This window comes from Corvus kubaryi, unplaced genomic scaffold (genome assembly GCF_017639235.1).
Source record: "Corvus kubaryi isolate FWS band 111438036 unplaced genomic scaffold, C.kubaryi_AGA036_p1.0 37334, whole genome shotgun sequence".
Classification (NCBI taxonomy): domain Eukaryota; kingdom Metazoa; phylum Chordata; class Aves; order Passeriformes; family Corvidae; genus Corvus; species Corvus kubaryi.
In genome coordinates this window covers 20,514,114-20,532,629 of record NW_024581108.1, presented here as the reverse complement: position 1 = coordinate 20,532,629, position 18,516 = coordinate 20,514,114, and the positions used below count along the sequence as shown (strand labels likewise).

Sequence of the window (18,516 nt, the reverse complement as noted above, 5' to 3'; positions counted from 1 at the left end):
TGAATGAGATTCTGTGAGGAGCTGGACTCAATGATTTTATGGGTGCTTCCCAACTCAAGATAGTCTATGTTTCTGTGCTATCAGCAATATGGAAATATCTGCCTTTAAGTGTAAAAAGCTTTGTGGGCATGCTTTCAAAATAATGCAAAATCTCATTGCTTGTATTTAAGTCTTGCACCAATTATTATAATAACTTTAAAAGGAGTCATCTTCCTCACAGGAATTCAAAAGGAAGAGAAATAACAAGTGTGCTGGCTCACTGCTGCAAGCCTACACAAAAGCAAACCTGGCCTGACAGTCAGGAGAGTGCTGAGCATTCATTACTTCTTTGGCAAAAATGGATGCTTTACTGTCTGTTCATTGTAGAAAATAATCCATTCAGCTCATAAATCAAGGGCTGAAATGTATTTAGAATAGTGGTAACAAAATCAGCCCCCTGCCATGAGGTCACTCTTTGGTGAGTCACCATCTAGTCCCAGAGACGTCATCCTGCTTTTCCCCACAGGTGATTATTGCAAACAGGAAAGGGGACCAGTAAGTGGAACTGTAATTATAAGAATTAGTGCATATATTGAGGGGGTTTTAAACTTATTTTAGAAGCTGCTAAAGTATATGAACTAAGATCACTAACCAAATTGCATTGATAGTGACGTGCTAGAAGCAAAACTGACTCTTTTTTCAAGTGTTTTTTACTTCTTTATTCCCCAGTTGCTGTGGCTCGGGGTGAGTTTGATTCCTGAGAAAGCGATTTCCTGCATTTCAGACGTTCAAGCCAACTGGGAGCCACAAGAATGTGAGTTTATAACTGGCTGTTGGAGATTTAATACACAAGAAAGCCCAATCTTTATAGATGCTAAGCACTTGGTCCTTCCAACACATCTCTGTAGCTATTCATAACAACATTATTTGTTTCTTAATTAGGACTTCTGTTCATATTATACTGGACATTTTAAGACCAGCCTCCATGTAGGATGTGATTTAATTCACTTGTTAATTAACTAACAAATATTTTGCCTAGTATTATCAACTCTACTAAATGAGAGGAAAATAAGTTTATAGCCTGATTAATTAATACGCTTGGTATCAGAAGGAAGACATTTCCTATGCAAGAGGACAAGTCCAACACTGAGAGCATCCAGTCTGAACACTACATGATGCAGAAATCTGCAACAAATTTTTCACATGCAGTGCTTTAATGCATACAAAATGCTCTTGGAAGAAAGAAAATAATTAGGTGTGTCCTTGACAAAGAACTGGCTCCAACAAGAGGTTCAGAGTATTGCTTATTTGGAAGGACCAGGCACATTTCAGACTAATAGACAGTATTTTGAACAGGGATTCTTCAGGAGGATTTTCAATAAATATTGAAGTGGTTAGAAATTATGTTTTGCAGGATATAAAATAGACAAGTATTTGCTGTAAGATTGGGATGCACAGGAGACTCAGGTAGATTTTGCTCATTGATCTTGTCATCGGTAGCAGTTACTGAGCTTCTGTACCCAGTGCAGAACGTAAGGAAGAACACATCTTGGGACAGACTTGTGAGAGATTTTCTTCAGAGAGATTTTCAGAGGCTCAGGTACCCTCGATACTGGGCAACTGAATTTCAGCTAGATCAGTGGAGTGGTTTTTCTAGTAGAAGCACAGGAGGCTGAGGCTCACCTTGACTTTTACAGTACAGAAGTATGGCCAGAGCATCCTTTGAGACCCAAGTCAGAATGACTCCACCGAGTAAGCACAGTTCATTGTGCTAAAATCTAATTAGCTAATCTACTAGTCCTGGCACCAAACTAGAATGATCCTCTTCCATCCAGGGTTCCCCTTTCAACACATTGCCAACATAGGCATCCTAAATATCTCTTTTATCTTTTGTTGTCTTGCTGTTAATAGAGAAAGTGAGAAAATAATCACTGATTATAAACTAAACCAGAGAGAGAAAATAACATATCTTCAAATCATTATACCTTACATCGGACCCCTTTTCCTCCTTTCATCCATTGTGTTTTGATCTACTAGCAGATGTTTTAAGAATACTTTTTAATAGATACTTTGTGGAGTGGGCTATCAGCTCTTAATTATGTCAGAAGGAGACATCAGGGAAAGAATCAAAAGAAATGGTCAGAGGTGAAAGGCTAGAAAAACAATGAACTTTAAATTGACAGGTAAAATTGACAGAGAACTAAGCCAGACCAGATTAAATATTCACAGGGAAGAAGAATTTCCCAATAGAAGACAGACGATTATACATCCACTTGCCATTAGCTGCAGTAATACATCTTTTTATTAGAGCTTGATAACAAAAGAATGCTTCTGCTCTATAATTTTCCTCTGGCATGGAAATAATTTACCCTGAACTTCCCATCTGTACATACAATGACACCTTTCAATGCATACAACTTCCCACCTAATACTTGGGAAAATTTATCCTTTATCAGCTGGCTGTCTATTTGTGTTTTCTTAACTTCTTACATCTTAAAAAAAAATTAAAATTGTATTACATCTTCTATTTAAATTACTTAAATTATGCTGATTACATGTTAACTGCATGAATTATTCCCATTATATTATTTTTAAGTCATTTCTTTGAATAGTTTTGGTTTTCTGAAACTCTTTTGATGGACTCTTTGTTCCCAGTTTCTTAATGGCTTGACAAACACATTTACTGAACATGCAGTTAACAACTAGAAACGGTGTCTTGCAATTCCCAGTACTCAATAAAACCGAGTGATTCATATAATCAGAGAGACACTTGATATTGCAATTTTACTCAATGATATATTCCTGTTGACTTCAGTCTAGCTAAAGGCAGAAAAATTGGCAGCCTCTGAGGCTAGCAAGACTTTTTTGAAAGAATAAGAATTGTCAATTTTTTTAACCAAAATGTTCCCTAAGCTGAAACTTGTAGAAAAATATGTTTTGACAAAATTCGCAAAATCAATTTTCTAAGTTTTAAAATCATCAAAGCTTTTTATATTGGCATTTAGAGTCTATATCTTGGTTTGAAATTCTTTTCATTTTTAATATTTTATTTATAAAGTTTGAAAACATCAGTATCAGCTTTGAAATATTTCTCATCAATTATATCCAACTAAGTGTTTCAGCTTAACCAAACTGACAGTTGAGGGGTTACTTTTGCTTAAAAAGTTGAAGTACTGCCTGGATTTGGAAGAGGAGATTTCAAAAGTAAAATGCTTATATGATAGAAAAACATTTCCCTACATATCTCTAGGGGTTAGTGGTCTCTCCAGAGGACAAGAAAATACCAGTAACAAAATAAATAGTTTTTTGAATATAGAAGTAATGACAAATCAGAATGAGTGGTGTGACTCTAACTAAAGGTTAGAGAAGCTGATTTATAATTTAAACAGGGAATTCAGCAAGCTCTTTACTTACAGGGAACAGTTTGACTATTGTGCTCTTTTCCAAAGAATGGATAAACAATCTGTGGTTTATGGATATTTTCCTTGCCAGCTGTTCTTTATTTATCACTGTCAGATTTCCTTCCTTGATAAAGAAAAATATAATGGTTTATCCTATTATTCGGATGAAAGCACTAATTATGATGAAACAGCAGTGGCTTTAGGGCAAGGGGGACAAAGAAAACCAGAGGACTGTTTAATATAATACAGTAACAGCTTTCTTACTGCATCTTTCACTTAAGGAAGCTAAAACTACAGCTCCCTGAAGCTGGAATATCTGTAATTTCTGTCTGATGGGGAAGTGTTCCACAGAACTGCAATTACAGATCAGGCATTACACGAGTCTGTTCTTCATGTAACTGTACTTCAATCTTTTCTATTGTTCTAGAATAGTGTTATTTCCTTTTACTGCCACTGTTCCATCAATTATTGCTCAGGGAAGAATCTGTCCCTGACTGGATGCTGTTAGTTCTGCTTGAGTGGGATTTGAATGGGGGAAAAGAATCTGCATCAGCAGAAACACCTTAAAAAATTCATGTCAGTGCTTACTTTTCAGAATACAAGTCTGCTTGCTCAAAACACAATGATCCTTCAATCATTCTAATTTCCAGGAATTAGTTTAGAAGATCTTCTTATTGAGCAGGTATTGTGCAGTGCTTTGAGATAAAACAGCCTATCTTATCTCTTAGGCAGGTGAACTGATGGCTTGGATCAGGTTTTCTAGGCTAAGGATGGAAAATTACTTGGGCTGCCTTCAGCTGCTGAGCGGAGACAGCTGGAAGAGGGCAGCCACTGTCACTAGAAAAGCCTCCACTGTTGTCTATGCCAAGGTGCTGCAGAGTTGGCTTAAAGATGTTTTGTTGTTTCTTATCCTATATTGTGGGCATCACTGTGTTTGTGAGCTGCCTATGTAGATGAATTAACTGTGTAGCATCAGATCACAGATCACCTTTGAGATGATGTTTGGTACAGCTCAGTGATTTCCTTCTGCTCTGCATATGTCTCTGCTATGGAGCTTTGATATGGTTAAGAATTAGTCCTCACATTTGGTGCTTTCAGTATCTCATCTGTCAAAAGGTTTGTAAACTTCTTTGTGTTTTGTCAGTGATGCTTTTACTGCGGGATCTATTAATTGTCACAGAGAATACCTGATTTCTCTGCTTACTTGACTCTGTGAATCAGTCAGAAGTAAGCTTGTTAAATTCCATTTAGCTCTATGAGTAGATGAAGTATCAATTTACCTGTGCATAGAATCTATTTGGTTGATTCAGTAATCAAAGGTAGCACAAAATCTGTTTGCTTAATCAAAGGGATGTCCAGTCTTCTGAAAATCTTGACTAAGATCAGCAATTTATTGGATGAGATGCTATTGTGTTTGAAAGGATAAACTGAGTACCATCCAGCACAGAGAAATTGTGTCTGGTTTGCCACTGAAGTTTCTGACTGAAGTCACAATAGAAACTCAAGTGAAACGTCCCTAGAATTTATCTAAAACAGCAGATGTGACTGTAAGGACAACTAGGGTGTTTGGTTTTCTTTTCCTTATAATGCTAATAAAGGAGGTTTAACCCACTCTCTATTGCTTCATTCAATTGCTCTATTTCAATGTAGCATATTCCATTTCAAAACAGAACTTTGGTTTCGTGTAGGTCTGATTATTACATTCTTTATGAGACGAAGTTTCAAAAGATCAAAAGTGCTCTGTCTAATTTTAAACTTATATTTAGGCTTTAAAATTATTCCTTTTCCCTGTGGCATGCCATAGGGGGCACATGGCTGGATACAATTGTGTCCAGGTGCTTAGTTTAATGTTTAAATCAACAGGCGAAGAGTTTACTCCTTTAAAGTTGTAAACTGTAAGAGATCAAGTCTTAGATGATGAAGGTAATCACTCTCCATGCATCAATGTGCTCATCTGTTAATATACACTACTATTTTCTCTGCAAAGCAAATAAGTGGCAAGGAAAAACAGTCTCATGCTATAGATTCAGAGCTGGTTCACAGTTTTCAGAACTTGCTGTAGGGAAGATCTCTGTCAGATTAAAACAGTGCTGGAATTCATGAGGCAAAAAAAGTAATTTCTGATCTCTGCATGCTCTCTATAGTCTCAACAGTCAAATTCAACTCGGTGCAATCTGATTTGCAATTTTTCTGAGCAGGAAGTCATGAAGTCCTTACAGTGTGACCAGATATGTATTAATCTACATAAATATTCTACAGCATATTTACTTTCACTCCAGAACTTTGATTAAAAGGCCAGAGCATTTGTTCTACAAAATTATTTAGTGCAACAAAGGATGGAGTCTATGCCACATGCCTAATTTAATAATGTAAATGTATCTGTTAACTTCAGAGAAAGTAGTAATGTACTTAAAATCATGTGGCTGATCAAATACGTTTTTTTCAAGGCTTGCATATGTAATACTTACCTTAGTTCTCTTTAAATGGCCAAACTTGTAAGAACACCAATTCTGACAGTATCAGTCTGAAGTTATTCATAGCACTCAGGCATCTGCTCAGACTTCAGACTGCAGAAATTCTTCACTCACACTAAAATAATAACTCTAACAATTGCAGCCTCATTGTTCCTTGACAGAAGCCCTTTGAAAATCTTGTCAGGAAGAGCTCTTTTTATCTCAACAAAAACATAACGCTCAGGTCCCCTGCTCTTAGCCCCAGGATGCTTTAAGAAGAATATAGTCTTGTCCAATTGCAGTATTATTGACAAGCAAAAGCTTTTTTTGTGCCTTGTAATGCCTTTAAAAGCAACACAAACAATATTTGTCCATATATGACAAAACCTTCCCAACTGATCCTTGCCATTATATCTCTTTAGACTTGTAGGATTTGTCTAATAGAGAATGGAAGTTTGTTTCTATGTAAATCCAGAGTTCTGTTTGAAGTGAAATTGAAATGGTAAAGGCTTAAAATATTTTTCATAGCCTGGTTTGGTCTCATCCAGGCTTCAGATATAAAATAGAAACAAACTTTTGAAGGAGAAAATTTTAAGCCTTGCAGCACTTGCTAACAGCGTGCTGGGGCATTGCATTAGTATCAAAGGAGATAAAAGAGGAAAAGAGAAACAGTCTGTGGAGTAATAAAGACCTCCTTTTCTAAGAGTTGGATTCTCTGCCCGTGCACAATATCAGCTGGGCCTGATTTTCCTTTCTTTGTGATATCCTTAGCAACCATTGTCTTAGACTGATCCATGTAAGAATAGACTAAATGACTGAATCAGGCATAGAGTTCACTTCTCTCACCAGCAGAGGAGGAAAATACAGATATTCACTGCCACAAGCACCAATTTCCTGCACTCCTAAGTTACAGTTCAAGTGAGAAGTAGCTGATAGAGCTTGGAACATACCCATTTGTATCAATGTTCAGACTTGAACATTTCCATGCTTTGTCTGTCCCAATGATTATTTGGCTGTAAACTCTATTTTCATTTCCTTCTCATTTCCTCCTTTTTACTTGATTTCTCCTTTTACTTATGTTCTTCTATTACTACTTCCTTTTATTCTCTCTTCTACCCTCCCCCCCCTTTATTTTTTCACTAAAACTTAAAAAACCTTGCTCTCAGCTTCTTTCAGGCAATTTGAGATTGTTTTGTACAGTATAATCTCTGCCTTTCATGTTCTTCCTGAAATCCTAAAGTACCTGGAGCTCTTACTTCTGCAGAGAGCTCCACAGAATGAGTCCAGTCAGTATTCTTTCCTCTCTTGTTCTGCAAGCCTGGACATGCCATAATATTTGCCTTTGTTTTCAACAAGAGCCTGTCTGGACACTGAAGAGCTCTAATGGCAGTGAGGAGCTGGAAAAAGTCCTTACCATGGTCATGTCAATTAAGGCTTATTTGTACACATGGGCCCTGACAACTCTATGGACAAACATTGTTTGTGCTACTTGAAAGAGCATCAGAAAGCATAAAAAAGGCTTTCACTTGTCAATAATACTGCAGTTGGACAAGACTAGATTCTTCTTAAGGCATCCTGAGGTTAAGAGGATGGGAACATTGGGTTTTTGTTGAGATAAAAAGAGTTCTTCCTGACAAGATTTTCAAAGGGTTTCTGTCAAGGAACAATGAGGCTGCAAATGTTAGTGTTATTTTAGCATGAGCTAGGGACTTCTGAAGTCTGAGCAGATTCCTGACTGCTGGAGTTGAAAAAGGTGCCATTAAGCATTTGTAACACTAATGTGGTATTAAACTACATAACATTATGCAAGAATTAAATATTTGCAAAATTATTTCCATGGAAAAAATATTTTGACTGATGTTTGTCTGTACATGCAGCAAAATTGGATAGTGTTATAAAATGGAAAATAAATTTAACATCAGTTTTATGAGGTGAGAGTAATTCTAAGGTAACACGCTAATAGAAGAAAGAAATAGCCATTTCATGTAGGCTCTGGTCTTACAGATATTCAAATGACTATTTAAATATCATCTGATAATCTTTACTTGGCGAAAACTGCAGAAATTCTTCTCATAGCTTCTGGAGAATTTTTACAGAGACTTTGTCTTCATATTTCTTTCATTTAAGCTTTATAGATGTGTTTTCCCTGTGCCATTCTAAATTTTCTAGACACATGAAATTAGCTGTGTTTGGCTGTGGTAATTAGAACATGCAAATTCTGCCTAGTCTGAAGGTATCTGTTTTGGCCCCCTTCCTACCACATGCCTCAAGTCAATCATGCCCTTTTTGCTCTTTATTTTATTCAGTTTGCAATCAAAATATGACAACAGATTTGTAGATATCAGGGAGATCCCAGCTATGACATTCTCATTATTCTGATCTTTCTTCCTACATGACCTGATTTCCTATAGTGTTACCAACAACTTAATAATTAAATTGGGGAAGAAACAATTGCTGAAGATTTCTCCTTTTCTAGAAAACTTGAACAGAATTCAGTTGGAGAAAAATATTAAATTACTTTGGCTGTGCTAACTTGCTGTTTTCTACATTCCTAGGATGGTGAATACAGGTTCAACTGGTCATAATTTCCTTTCCCCACATCCTCTCTTTTGGAATGTGAAAAGAAAAAATCCAGCCCTGATTCTCAGTGAAGATGCAATTGGAATGCTGGGATTTTTATGATGGAAGTCATAATTCATCTTTCTTCTTTAGGATGATTTTCCTTACAAGTTCTGTAACATGGGGTCTTATTTCTTCAACAGAGACAGTGGAGTCCCAGGCCTTTACTACTTTCCCATTGGGGTCCACCAGGTATTTCCAGAAGTTCCAAGTTGGTTCTGCTCCTGTAGAATCTACAGGGGGGGAGAAAAAGTTATATATTAGAAAAACACGTTAGCCAATTCCTGACATTTGTTCTTGTCAATTTGATGATTAACCTTTCAGAGGAAGAAGGAATGTAAAATTAAGAGGAAGTTCAGACTGAATAAGATTAATTTTCTGACAGACAGCTTTAACTAGGCAGTAGTCCCTTGGCGACTAATGGAAACAGGGAAGCTTGAGCTCGGAGAAAGCACAACAATCAGTGCTGAAGTGTGTGAGGGGATATGTATGTGTTGCTGTGCTATACAGATATACCTGACACAGCTGAACACTGATAGGAAAATTGAATTTGGCATAACAATATAGCTGTATCAGGACTGACTACTTGCTTATCCAGAAGAAATAACAAAGTAATCATTCCAGGTGGAAACCTAATTCTCATCTCCTAGTTTTCCCCTTCCTGGTCACATACTCTTTTACGTGAGCCACACCCTTACCCTTTGCTATTCTGCTATGTGACTAACAAAATTTCCAGGACTTTCAATTAGGCCATGAACCTCATCCCACTAAAAGCACAAGTACAGACACTGCAGACAAATTAGCACCTTTTTTCCCACTGATTTTACACTGGGCAAACCTCCTAAGGAATCAGAAGTTATTTCAAAGTATCATCAAGACACAGCCAGACCTACACTTTCAACTGTGTTGTCATTGTGCTGAATAAAGACCCAGCCTCCAGCAGCCTCCCTCTGCAGGCAGGCCAGTGGGGAAACAGAAGTTTTGCAAATTTCCTGGGACATGCCTGCAGGAACAATTCTCCTGGGCAAAACAGAGATTAAAGGATGTGAAGAGGATTACAGGGAAGTTTTGTTAGCAGAATGATCCATTACAGACACCTGGAAGGAGGTGAGCTTGAGGTAGCCAGAAATAATATCCACACTCCTTTAAATTCAGCGGTATGTGGGAGAACACTGTGGTGCTGGAGAGAAGCAGCAGGGATATGGTCCTTGCAGAATGCAGCTCAGGTGATACTGTCTCACATTGGGCTTTACTATATTTCATTGCTGAAAGACATTTCCTTCAGATTGGGTTAAGACTGACATTTTAATTTAGCATTTAAATGGTATTCAAAGCATTTGTTCAGTGCAAGAAAAGTAGTGCCTTGATAGGGAATATCCTGCCTTACAGTGTATCTTGTCAGCTGGCTGGTAAGAACCAGCAAAACCTCTTCTGGTCTCAGTGCTGGCTATAAGGCAGATTGGAACTGGACGAACTGTACAGTAGGGCTGTTCCAGTGCTTGGGGAGGAATGAGGAAGGGAGTATTCAAGGACATCGTCTAGTGCCTGGTTTCACTTTTTGATTGTTGAAGTAAATTGTGAGGTGCTTTGCTTCCACTTATCCTACAGCTCTAGAGATGAGTCTTATAAATCCAACCTGCAGCACTCATGTCACAGGAGGAGCACTTACGAGGCTGTAAGTGGAAAAAGGTCAGGGTGTTGTATGCGTAGAGGAGAGTATTTCAAGGCCTGTGTTCCATGTAGAGGTTTATTGAACCAGCTTTTACAAGACATCTGCTATTGATGTGTCTTCATCTCTGGAGATCTTTTTGGAAGGTAAGACAAAGGCAACAAAGAGAAATCCTGCCTTGTGCAGGAGGAGGGACTACATGACTTCTGACCTCCTTGAGCCTGACAACTCTGTGAACTCAATCATAGATCTCCTTTTTCTGTTAGATGGTATTTTGTGTCAGAGGAATTCTATGCTGGAGAAACAACCCTCCAGTGTTCCAGGTTACTCACCAATTAAGTACTTGAAGGCAGGAATTGCACCAGCTCCACTGACGGTGATTTTGCTGAACATGGGGAAGGAGGCACCGTAAGTCTTTCGTGCAAAGCTCTCAATTTCTTTGTTAGTGTCTGGTTCTTGCTGCCCAAACTGATTGCAGGGGAATGCCAGCACATTGAAATGGTACGGGCCCAGGTCTCTCTGCAGCTGCTGTAAGGCCTTGTAGTGGTTGTCTGTGTACCCACATTCACTTGCAACGTTGACAACTAGAGACACCTGAAGAACAAGAGAGCACATTTTAAAATGTGCTGCACATGTCAGTTTTCCAACAGGTAGACTGGAATGAAGATTATTTTAAAAAAAGAAAGAATGTCTAGGGAACTGTGGCTGAATACATATTTGAAACTACATTGAGTTCTATTCACAAAAGGAACATTTAATATTTCTTTTATGTATTCCTCTTTGGAAAGCATTAAGATAATCAATCAACTGCTAAGCAATCTTAATTTTCAGTTTACAGAGAATATGTATTTCTCCATTCTGCCTTTTGGACAATTTTTAAAGATATTTAAGAAGTGACCATCCAGCTAAGATATACTAAGTTAAATGAAAGAAACTTGTAAATCAATGTATTTTTTGTTGTTTATTTATCTATTGTGAAGCATCTGTTCTGCAGCATCTTTTCTTGCACAGAATTTGGTGCCCATACTGAACTGGCTGATCCATTTATCACTGCTAGTGTAGATGTCTTGACCTGGAAGTTAATAGAAGCAATTACAGGATTTGGGGTTGTTCTGTGCAGTGTGGGCTGTAAAATTTCCCATCACTTCTAGAGTAAATCTACTCAGTTGTGACAAAATGACAACAATTTTTGCTGAAAGGTTTACTGCCTCAATTAGTGATTCCAAGAGGTGAAGGCTGCCCACTATCCTTTGAAGTCATTCCTGCAGTGGCTCATGTCCAATGCTGTGTGCATTGTGTCACTCAGATACTAGCACCAGGATCTGCCAGCACAGATCCAGCTGGGAGGAAGCTGTCACAGACAGGAACAACAGAATTTGTTGGGAAAATAAAGTGACCTAACTCTGAACTAACATATATTACAGTTTCTCAAAGCCTTGAAGAATTTTTCATTGGTTTTTGAGATATTTTATCCTTAAATAACTTTTAGAATTTATTTTTAGAATTATAGTTTTATTATTCTCATGAATTTTGTGTAAGTTGCTGCTCATTCTACATAAATTGAGTCAATTCTAACAGTTTTTTACAAAAGTATTTAAGGAAATAGGGTGTGTCAAATACATTACATTTAGCAAAAAATAAACGGCTACATGTGCATCGTGTTTTTAAAGCCAGGAAACAAACTGGCATGTGAAAGTACATACCTGGGTAAGGTATGGGATCATAAGATGAAATAAGTAAAAGGAGTAGGAATAAGTAAAGAAAAAGCTAAGGGGATGTTGGTGTTTGCAATTTCTTACATTAAACATTAACACTTACTCTGTGTATTTTCTACTTTGTATAGCTGTACGGCCATCATAGAATCATAGAATATCCTGAGCTGGAAGGACCCACAAGAATCATCAAAGTCCAGCTATTGAATTTAAAGTGGATTTGGAGTGACACTGTTTTCCCTGGAAGACAGGTAATCTTACCAAGCACAAGCTAGTGTAATCTTCTTTGTAGTGTAGTGTGTCAACAGGATGCAATCTAAGCAACCCCTGTACACTTGTATAGGAAATATGACCTGCAGCCATCTCAGCTCTGAATTATCCCTTTCATTCAGACAACACTTACAAGCTCTGCCTGAAATTTTAAATTCAGTCTCCTAAAACATCCAAAATTATGACATATAATTAGACTTTTTTTTTTTTCAGAGAAGAGGTAATAATTTTATGATGCATTCCTGTTGCAGACTCTCAGCATTTGAAGTAGAATTTATATGTTGGACATAAAAAATAACTATTGGCAGTTCTGTTCTTATCAAATAATCTGATTTACCAAACATAGTGATAACTGTAGTTTAGTTTGAAACAAAGATAAATTGTACTACTAAGAGCTGAAGTCATATGTAGTTCTTTCCTATGAAATTTTAGAAGCTTTTAAAAATATATTTTAAGCCTCGGAATATTCATGATGCAGAAGTATTCATCCGCCTTACTGAATTCATCTCTATTGGTTCTTTATCTCAAGCAGAATGGTAATGTAAGAATTTATCACTGGAGGTTTGGGGGAAATAAGGTTTTGTAAGCATTGTGTTCATATTAAAACAGATATGAAAGATGAATTGCCAGTGAATACAATCAAGCTTTTATAACTTTTACTTGATTTTAAGTCAAAAGAGGGCTTGAAAGGATTCACTCAAAAAGAAACAACTATTTTCATTTACAGCTGTTTAAAATCAGTAATTAGTTGGCATGGTGGTGAAAGGCTTGAGAGCTCACACTGCAAATAGTGCAAACTTCCAAACATATTCCTCCGAAACAGATGGAAACTACATGCAGCATTTCTAGGGATGGCAGACACATTATGCTTCTCTTTTTTCCTTAGAAAAATGCATTCTCTGTAACTGAATTCTCCATTCCTGAACTCCATAACTTAATAGTGCAGACCTCTTAAATGTATAACACATATAACGAAAACTTGCATGATCTGTAGTATTTCTCAATGAATGTTTAAAATTATTCTTTAAAAATCTTTACTGAGTTATCTTTCAAGTGTCTGGTATTAGAAGTGATTTAAAGTGGTGATTTTTTTTGGTCTGTGTTTTATTTTTAATAAATATTAATAAAAGTCACTCTTTTTGCTCTCATGTAGAGGCTGTACTTTGACTTCTTACCGCTGTTAACGACTTAATTTAAGTTCAATATGCCTGACTTTAGGAGTGCAAGTCAAGCACACCACCTAGTGTGCAGTGAAAACAGTTCAGTGGACCTCACAAAAATGATTTCATTTCAGCTGAATTCTTTATCAGCTGTTGTCTGACCTCTTAATACTTTAATACTTAATCCTTTCCTTGCCTTTGCTTAGAAAACCATGCATTCTAGTAGTAAACTCATTTATTTAACACTGCAAAAAACTCTTCTTGCTTTACTTCATATTTACACCAGCGTGCCTTCTTTAGGGAAAAATCCCGGGACAGATTTAGGAATCTGTCTCAGCTTCAAGTAACCCTTTGTGGACCTGTCAGCAGAGATAGTAGATGCTTGGGTTTTTAGACACAGAGATTCTTAACTGGCTCTATGTGACTGATGGAGGAACCAGCCACAAGTGTCAGACTGCACCAACTCACTGAGCTATCACCTTCGTGGAACCAATAGCAATATTTGTGCAGTAATTCAGTGGCTGTGCTCGGTATTTATCCACACTCAGTAACACCACATTCTCGGATTGCAGTGAGCTCTAGTCCAAAGTGCCTAGCACTCCTCTCAATAATAATATTGAGTATAAAAATAATACTTAAATTGTTATAGTGTCTAATGCTTTTCCATGATTATAGTACCTATGGCTCAAGATTTCCAAAGGCACTGCATTGACACTGCTTAATTCCACCCCAGCACACTGTACTTAGCTGGGTGGTAGATTGGTATCATTACACCAAGATAGGCATAAACACAGCAGGGAACAGTTGATGTTTGGGAGTTCTGACTCCCAAAGAGGTACTATTTTTGGTAAGAATACTGCCTCTTACAGCATATCAGACACAGATCATAAAAGAAAAGATTATTGAATTAGATTAGACAGAAAACTAATCTTGTTTGGATCCTCTTAATTCTTGTCCATCCTCATCGCTGCCCTTGATTTTTAATGTAGATGGGTCAACAGTTTATGGTAGTGTGGAAAAACCATAGAAGGATGGCCTTCTCCACAACACAGTGAACCAGACAGTTTTTTTGATCTATTTCACTTGTGGAACTCTTTTCTCAGTGGTAATAGTCCTCCCTTTCTTTACTATATAACAGAGGGTAATTGTGGTTCGTATCAAGATACACTCGAATAGAAAGTGAATTATATCCATCAGTCTTTTTTTTCTAACGATGAAAAAACTGTTTCAATGATCTGAACAGACACAAGTTTATATTAATAATGACTTATTGAAGAAGGATTCTGTCAGTCATGAATTGCACTGATTGTTTATACTTAGCATGGCTCTTGCGGTTTTAGAATTAGCAGACTTTATCAATTTTTTTTTTTAGACTCTGGAAGTCTTTGGATTGTTTCAATTCCTAGTTAGTTTCTTGACTACCAATTAAGTAGTTATTGAAATAAATTAGCTGAGTGACTGAATTGAAGAAAATGTCTTCACTACATCTGCCAGAAAGCTTAAGGCTGGTAAAAGCTGGTTTAGCAATTAGCAGACTATTGTTCCAGGAGCGAACTAGTGACTCACTTTCCTTAAAATACCACCAGCACTCATGTAGTACTTTAATAATATTTGCTTTCTTTTAATAGCTTTAAAATATTATGATAAATCTACACCCTAACATTACTTATCTAATTGGAGACTTAAGCAAGTCTATTTTAAGAAATAAATGGGAGTTTTAATTAACCTTTTTCTATCTTGATACTGAGTTCTGACAATATAATGACAGAAAGGGATGTGTTTTATTGCCATAATTTGCTTTAAAATTGTGCACATGCATTATCAAAGAGCAGGTAGCCTGAACATTAATAGGATCCCTGAATGCAAATCTACCTTTTATTCCATACAGAAGCTGAATGTCACTTTTTTGGAGTAAACTATTCCATATGGCCTAGCAGAGATCAAGGAATACCATTAATCAGTGGTATTATCTTTCCCAAGTACAGCTCTAGAGCTCCCCTCTATGAAACCAGCCGTGCCTCGAGGATGGCCTGGAACCACAGCACTGGGATACAGCACACACCCTGAACCTGCCTGTTCATGAGATTCCAGACCAGGCTCTGCAGCTTGTTCCAGAGGGGATGAACACCCCCAGCTCTCTGCAGAGTGGCTGTAAGGAATTCTTTGGAGTTCTCCCTTAACTCCTTTCCATGTGGATTCTGGCCCTGAGATAGAGAAGCTACAGGTCATATTTGCTTATTCAGATTAGCAGATGATGTGCAGACAAAACATGCCCCAGTAACAGGATTTATTGACAGAGCCTTTGGAAGGAGCTCATTAAAAAACCACAAATATTGCTCAATATTAAACAGCTTCCACATTTTTCTCCAACACAGATATTTGAGTGGGCATAGGACCAGTTCTGCTGTATGGAGGGGGATGAGGACTTTGACCAGGTAGGATTTAGACCTCTCATTTGGTCCAAATCCACCAGTATCTCTTTCTGCTGAGCTCAAGAAAATGTGCATCTCCCTATATAGCTTCTCTGTCTTCCTGCCAATGTTTTAGTGACCTGCTGTTGTGGACCAGTGAGCTCAGACACCTGAGGAGAGGGAAAAAGGAAGGTGGAAACACAAAGCTGGAGAAAAAGGGTGAAAGCAATAAGTGGTGCCACCTTTTGGGGAGCAGGAAAACTATTGCACTGCCTGACTGTATCACAGATGTGGCACTTGTGTGCTAAGAGTGGCACTTGGGGGGTTGATGTTGATTTTAGCTTCTATAATTTGTGAAAGGGGCTATAAGAGTTTATATTATTAAGTATAATGAGTGTGCTAAGTTCTCTTTTCACTATTCCATAGGTACTGACCATCTTTCCTAGATGATCAAACCACTAATAAAATAAAATGAAATTAAATTAAATGAAATAAAATCAGATTATAGTCAAGAATATTGTTTTAAAATGGTATGGAAAGCTCTGCCTAGAAATCCTTAATGTAATATGTAAACAAAATTTAGAAGACATCATAAAAACGTGTATCTATGTGCCCTTCATATTGCTGTCACACTGAAAAGTGACAGAGAAATTGCATGATGTTGTTACAATTTCACTATACTCTGATACTTTGTAATGTCTCTCATGTTTTTACAAAGTACTGTGAAATCTGTTAACTCCATCAGCCGCGGACCAAATCCCTTTTTTTTTAATGCAGAACATTAAAAAGGAATGGGATTTAGGTAAGAATAACATACACGAAGTCATGCAGTTAAAAGGCAGAAATAAACTCCAAAAGTAAGTTACACAAAGACACAAACTTCCTGAACTTCCAATGGAGTAGGCAGAATCCAAAGCGATCCATCCTGCTGCAAGAACGGCAGGAGGGCAGCATTCCCTGCCTGCCACGTCTACAGGCGGCTGCAGTAGGAGAAGACGGGGACACACACGGGGGTTAGACTGCAAACGCTTTATTGAAGAGGAGCCTGTGTTAGCCAGACTTGTTCGCTAAAGGGCAGCGCGTGTTCCATCAGCCACACACTGAGCTGCCCAGATGCCCACGCGTGTGTGCACCGAGGCCCCGAGCGCTCTCCCCCGCGCTCGCTCCGCGGACATGCAAGGGCTGCCTGTTAGTGAGCCCGGGCGGGGGCCGCCCTCCCCGCCGCACTTACCGAGCCCCTGTACTTCTCCAGAGACACAAGCTTGCCCCTGATGTTTACAACTTTGAAAGTGTAAAAATCAGGCTCCTTCTGCCGCGTAGCGGAAAAGGCTAAGAGCAGGAGCGTTGCAATTGCGAGGAGCATGGCTAGAGGGATGAGGAGGACTTTGGGGAAGGAGGAGGCAGGCTGGTGCTCCACACTGCCCTCCGGGTCCAGCATGCTGCACGGCCGCCGCGCCTCTGCCCGCCCGGCCCCGGCCCGGCCGCGCTGCCGCAAACGCCTCGCTGCTGCAAACGGGCCTTTTGCGGCACTCGGCGGCTCTGCCCGCTCCGCACCGCACCGGGATGCCTCCGTGCAGGATGCACACGCTCTGAAATGGAGCATTTCGTGGTGGAAGTGGTGCATTGAATGGTTACGGGTTTAAAGCACTAGTTGGCTCAGTCTGTGGGATGCCAGTGACAGAATCGCAGAATGTTCTGGGTTGGAAGGCAGTCACAAGGATCACTGAGTCCAACTCTTAAGTGAATAGTCCATACAGGGATCAAACCCATGGCCTTGGTGTTATTAAAGATCCTGCTTTAACTCTGTCGTTGTGATTTTTGATGGATTTGCAAAGGGTTTTTTGTGTGTGTGTACTAACTACGGTGTAATGTCAAAGGACAGTAGTGGCTTGGTTGCTACTGGTTACTGAGGCGAGTGCTCCGAAAGAGAGTCACAGCACACAGTCAGCAAAACCAGAATCACCAACACGCCACATAAAACAGCCACATCAGGCAGGCCTGCAGGAAATTCAGCTCTGCATGCACCTGGCTGGTGAGGAGTGAGTGGCCAGACCACTGGTCTCACTGTGTGAGATGAGAGAAACCACACCACCAGAGGGTTTTCAAGCAAGAAAGGGCCATAAAGCATCAGGAACCAAGTTTGGTATCAAAGCGCTCAGACATTCAGAGCCAAAACGCTGCCTCACTGCACTGATGTCATTCTTGTGCTGTCTGCAAAAAACTGCCATTTGGACAGTTTGCTACTATGCCTGCTGGAAGAAAAGGATTTGTATTTACAAAGTAACAACAATAGAAAGCATTTGATGGTCATTGATTTCTTCTTGGACCAAGAAACTGGTCAGCTATGGATGGCTATGATTCTGATAGATCTTGGCAAAGAAAAGCAAAATGCAGTGATTTACAGAAAATAATTAAGAGTGGCTCCAAGGCATATTGGAAATTTATCTTTTGAAGAGCAAATTACATTTTGTAATCTCACTTTGTGTTTGGGGTTTTAAAAAAAAAAAAAGAGTTTTGGTAGATTTTTGACATTTTGATGAAATTTGCTTAGGTAATTCAAGCATGACTGGCATTACTGTAAGGGAAGAAGCCATATATAGCTAGTTGAAAAACTTATTTATCGTTTTTAAGCATTTCAGATTTTTCACATTTTTATGTATTTCAGTTTAACTAGATATCCAACATCAAGAAATAATGTAATATGCTACTAGAATATATAGGTGGATAGATGGAAAATCTTCTGCCATGCTGTCTACAGGAAAGACACACTGTGATGAGAATGTGAAGTTCTTTGCAGATAAGTAGTATTTTCCTGAATGCTTTCCTGGCTTTAGTATTGACC

At 38.5% G+C, this 18,516-nt stretch overlaps 1 protein-coding gene across 1 annotated transcript; it reads right to left on the bottom strand.

The window, feature by feature from the left end:
• Positions 1-2,501: 2,501 nt before the first annotated feature.
• On the bottom strand, positions 2,502-17,165 carry GPX7 (glutathione peroxidase 7). Its single transcript, XM_042030706.1, has 3 exons — positions 16,906-17,165; positions 10,454-10,715; positions 2,502-8,685 (listed from the first exon to the last, which is right to left on the bottom strand). The coding sequence occupies exons 1-3, from the start codon at positions 17,110-17,112 to the stop codon at positions 8,522-8,524; spliced, it is 633 nt and encodes a 210-aa protein (XP_041886640.1). The 5' UTR covers positions 17,113-17,165; the 3' UTR covers positions 2,502-8,521.
• Between the last annotated feature and the right edge of the window lie 1,351 nt (positions 17,166-18,516).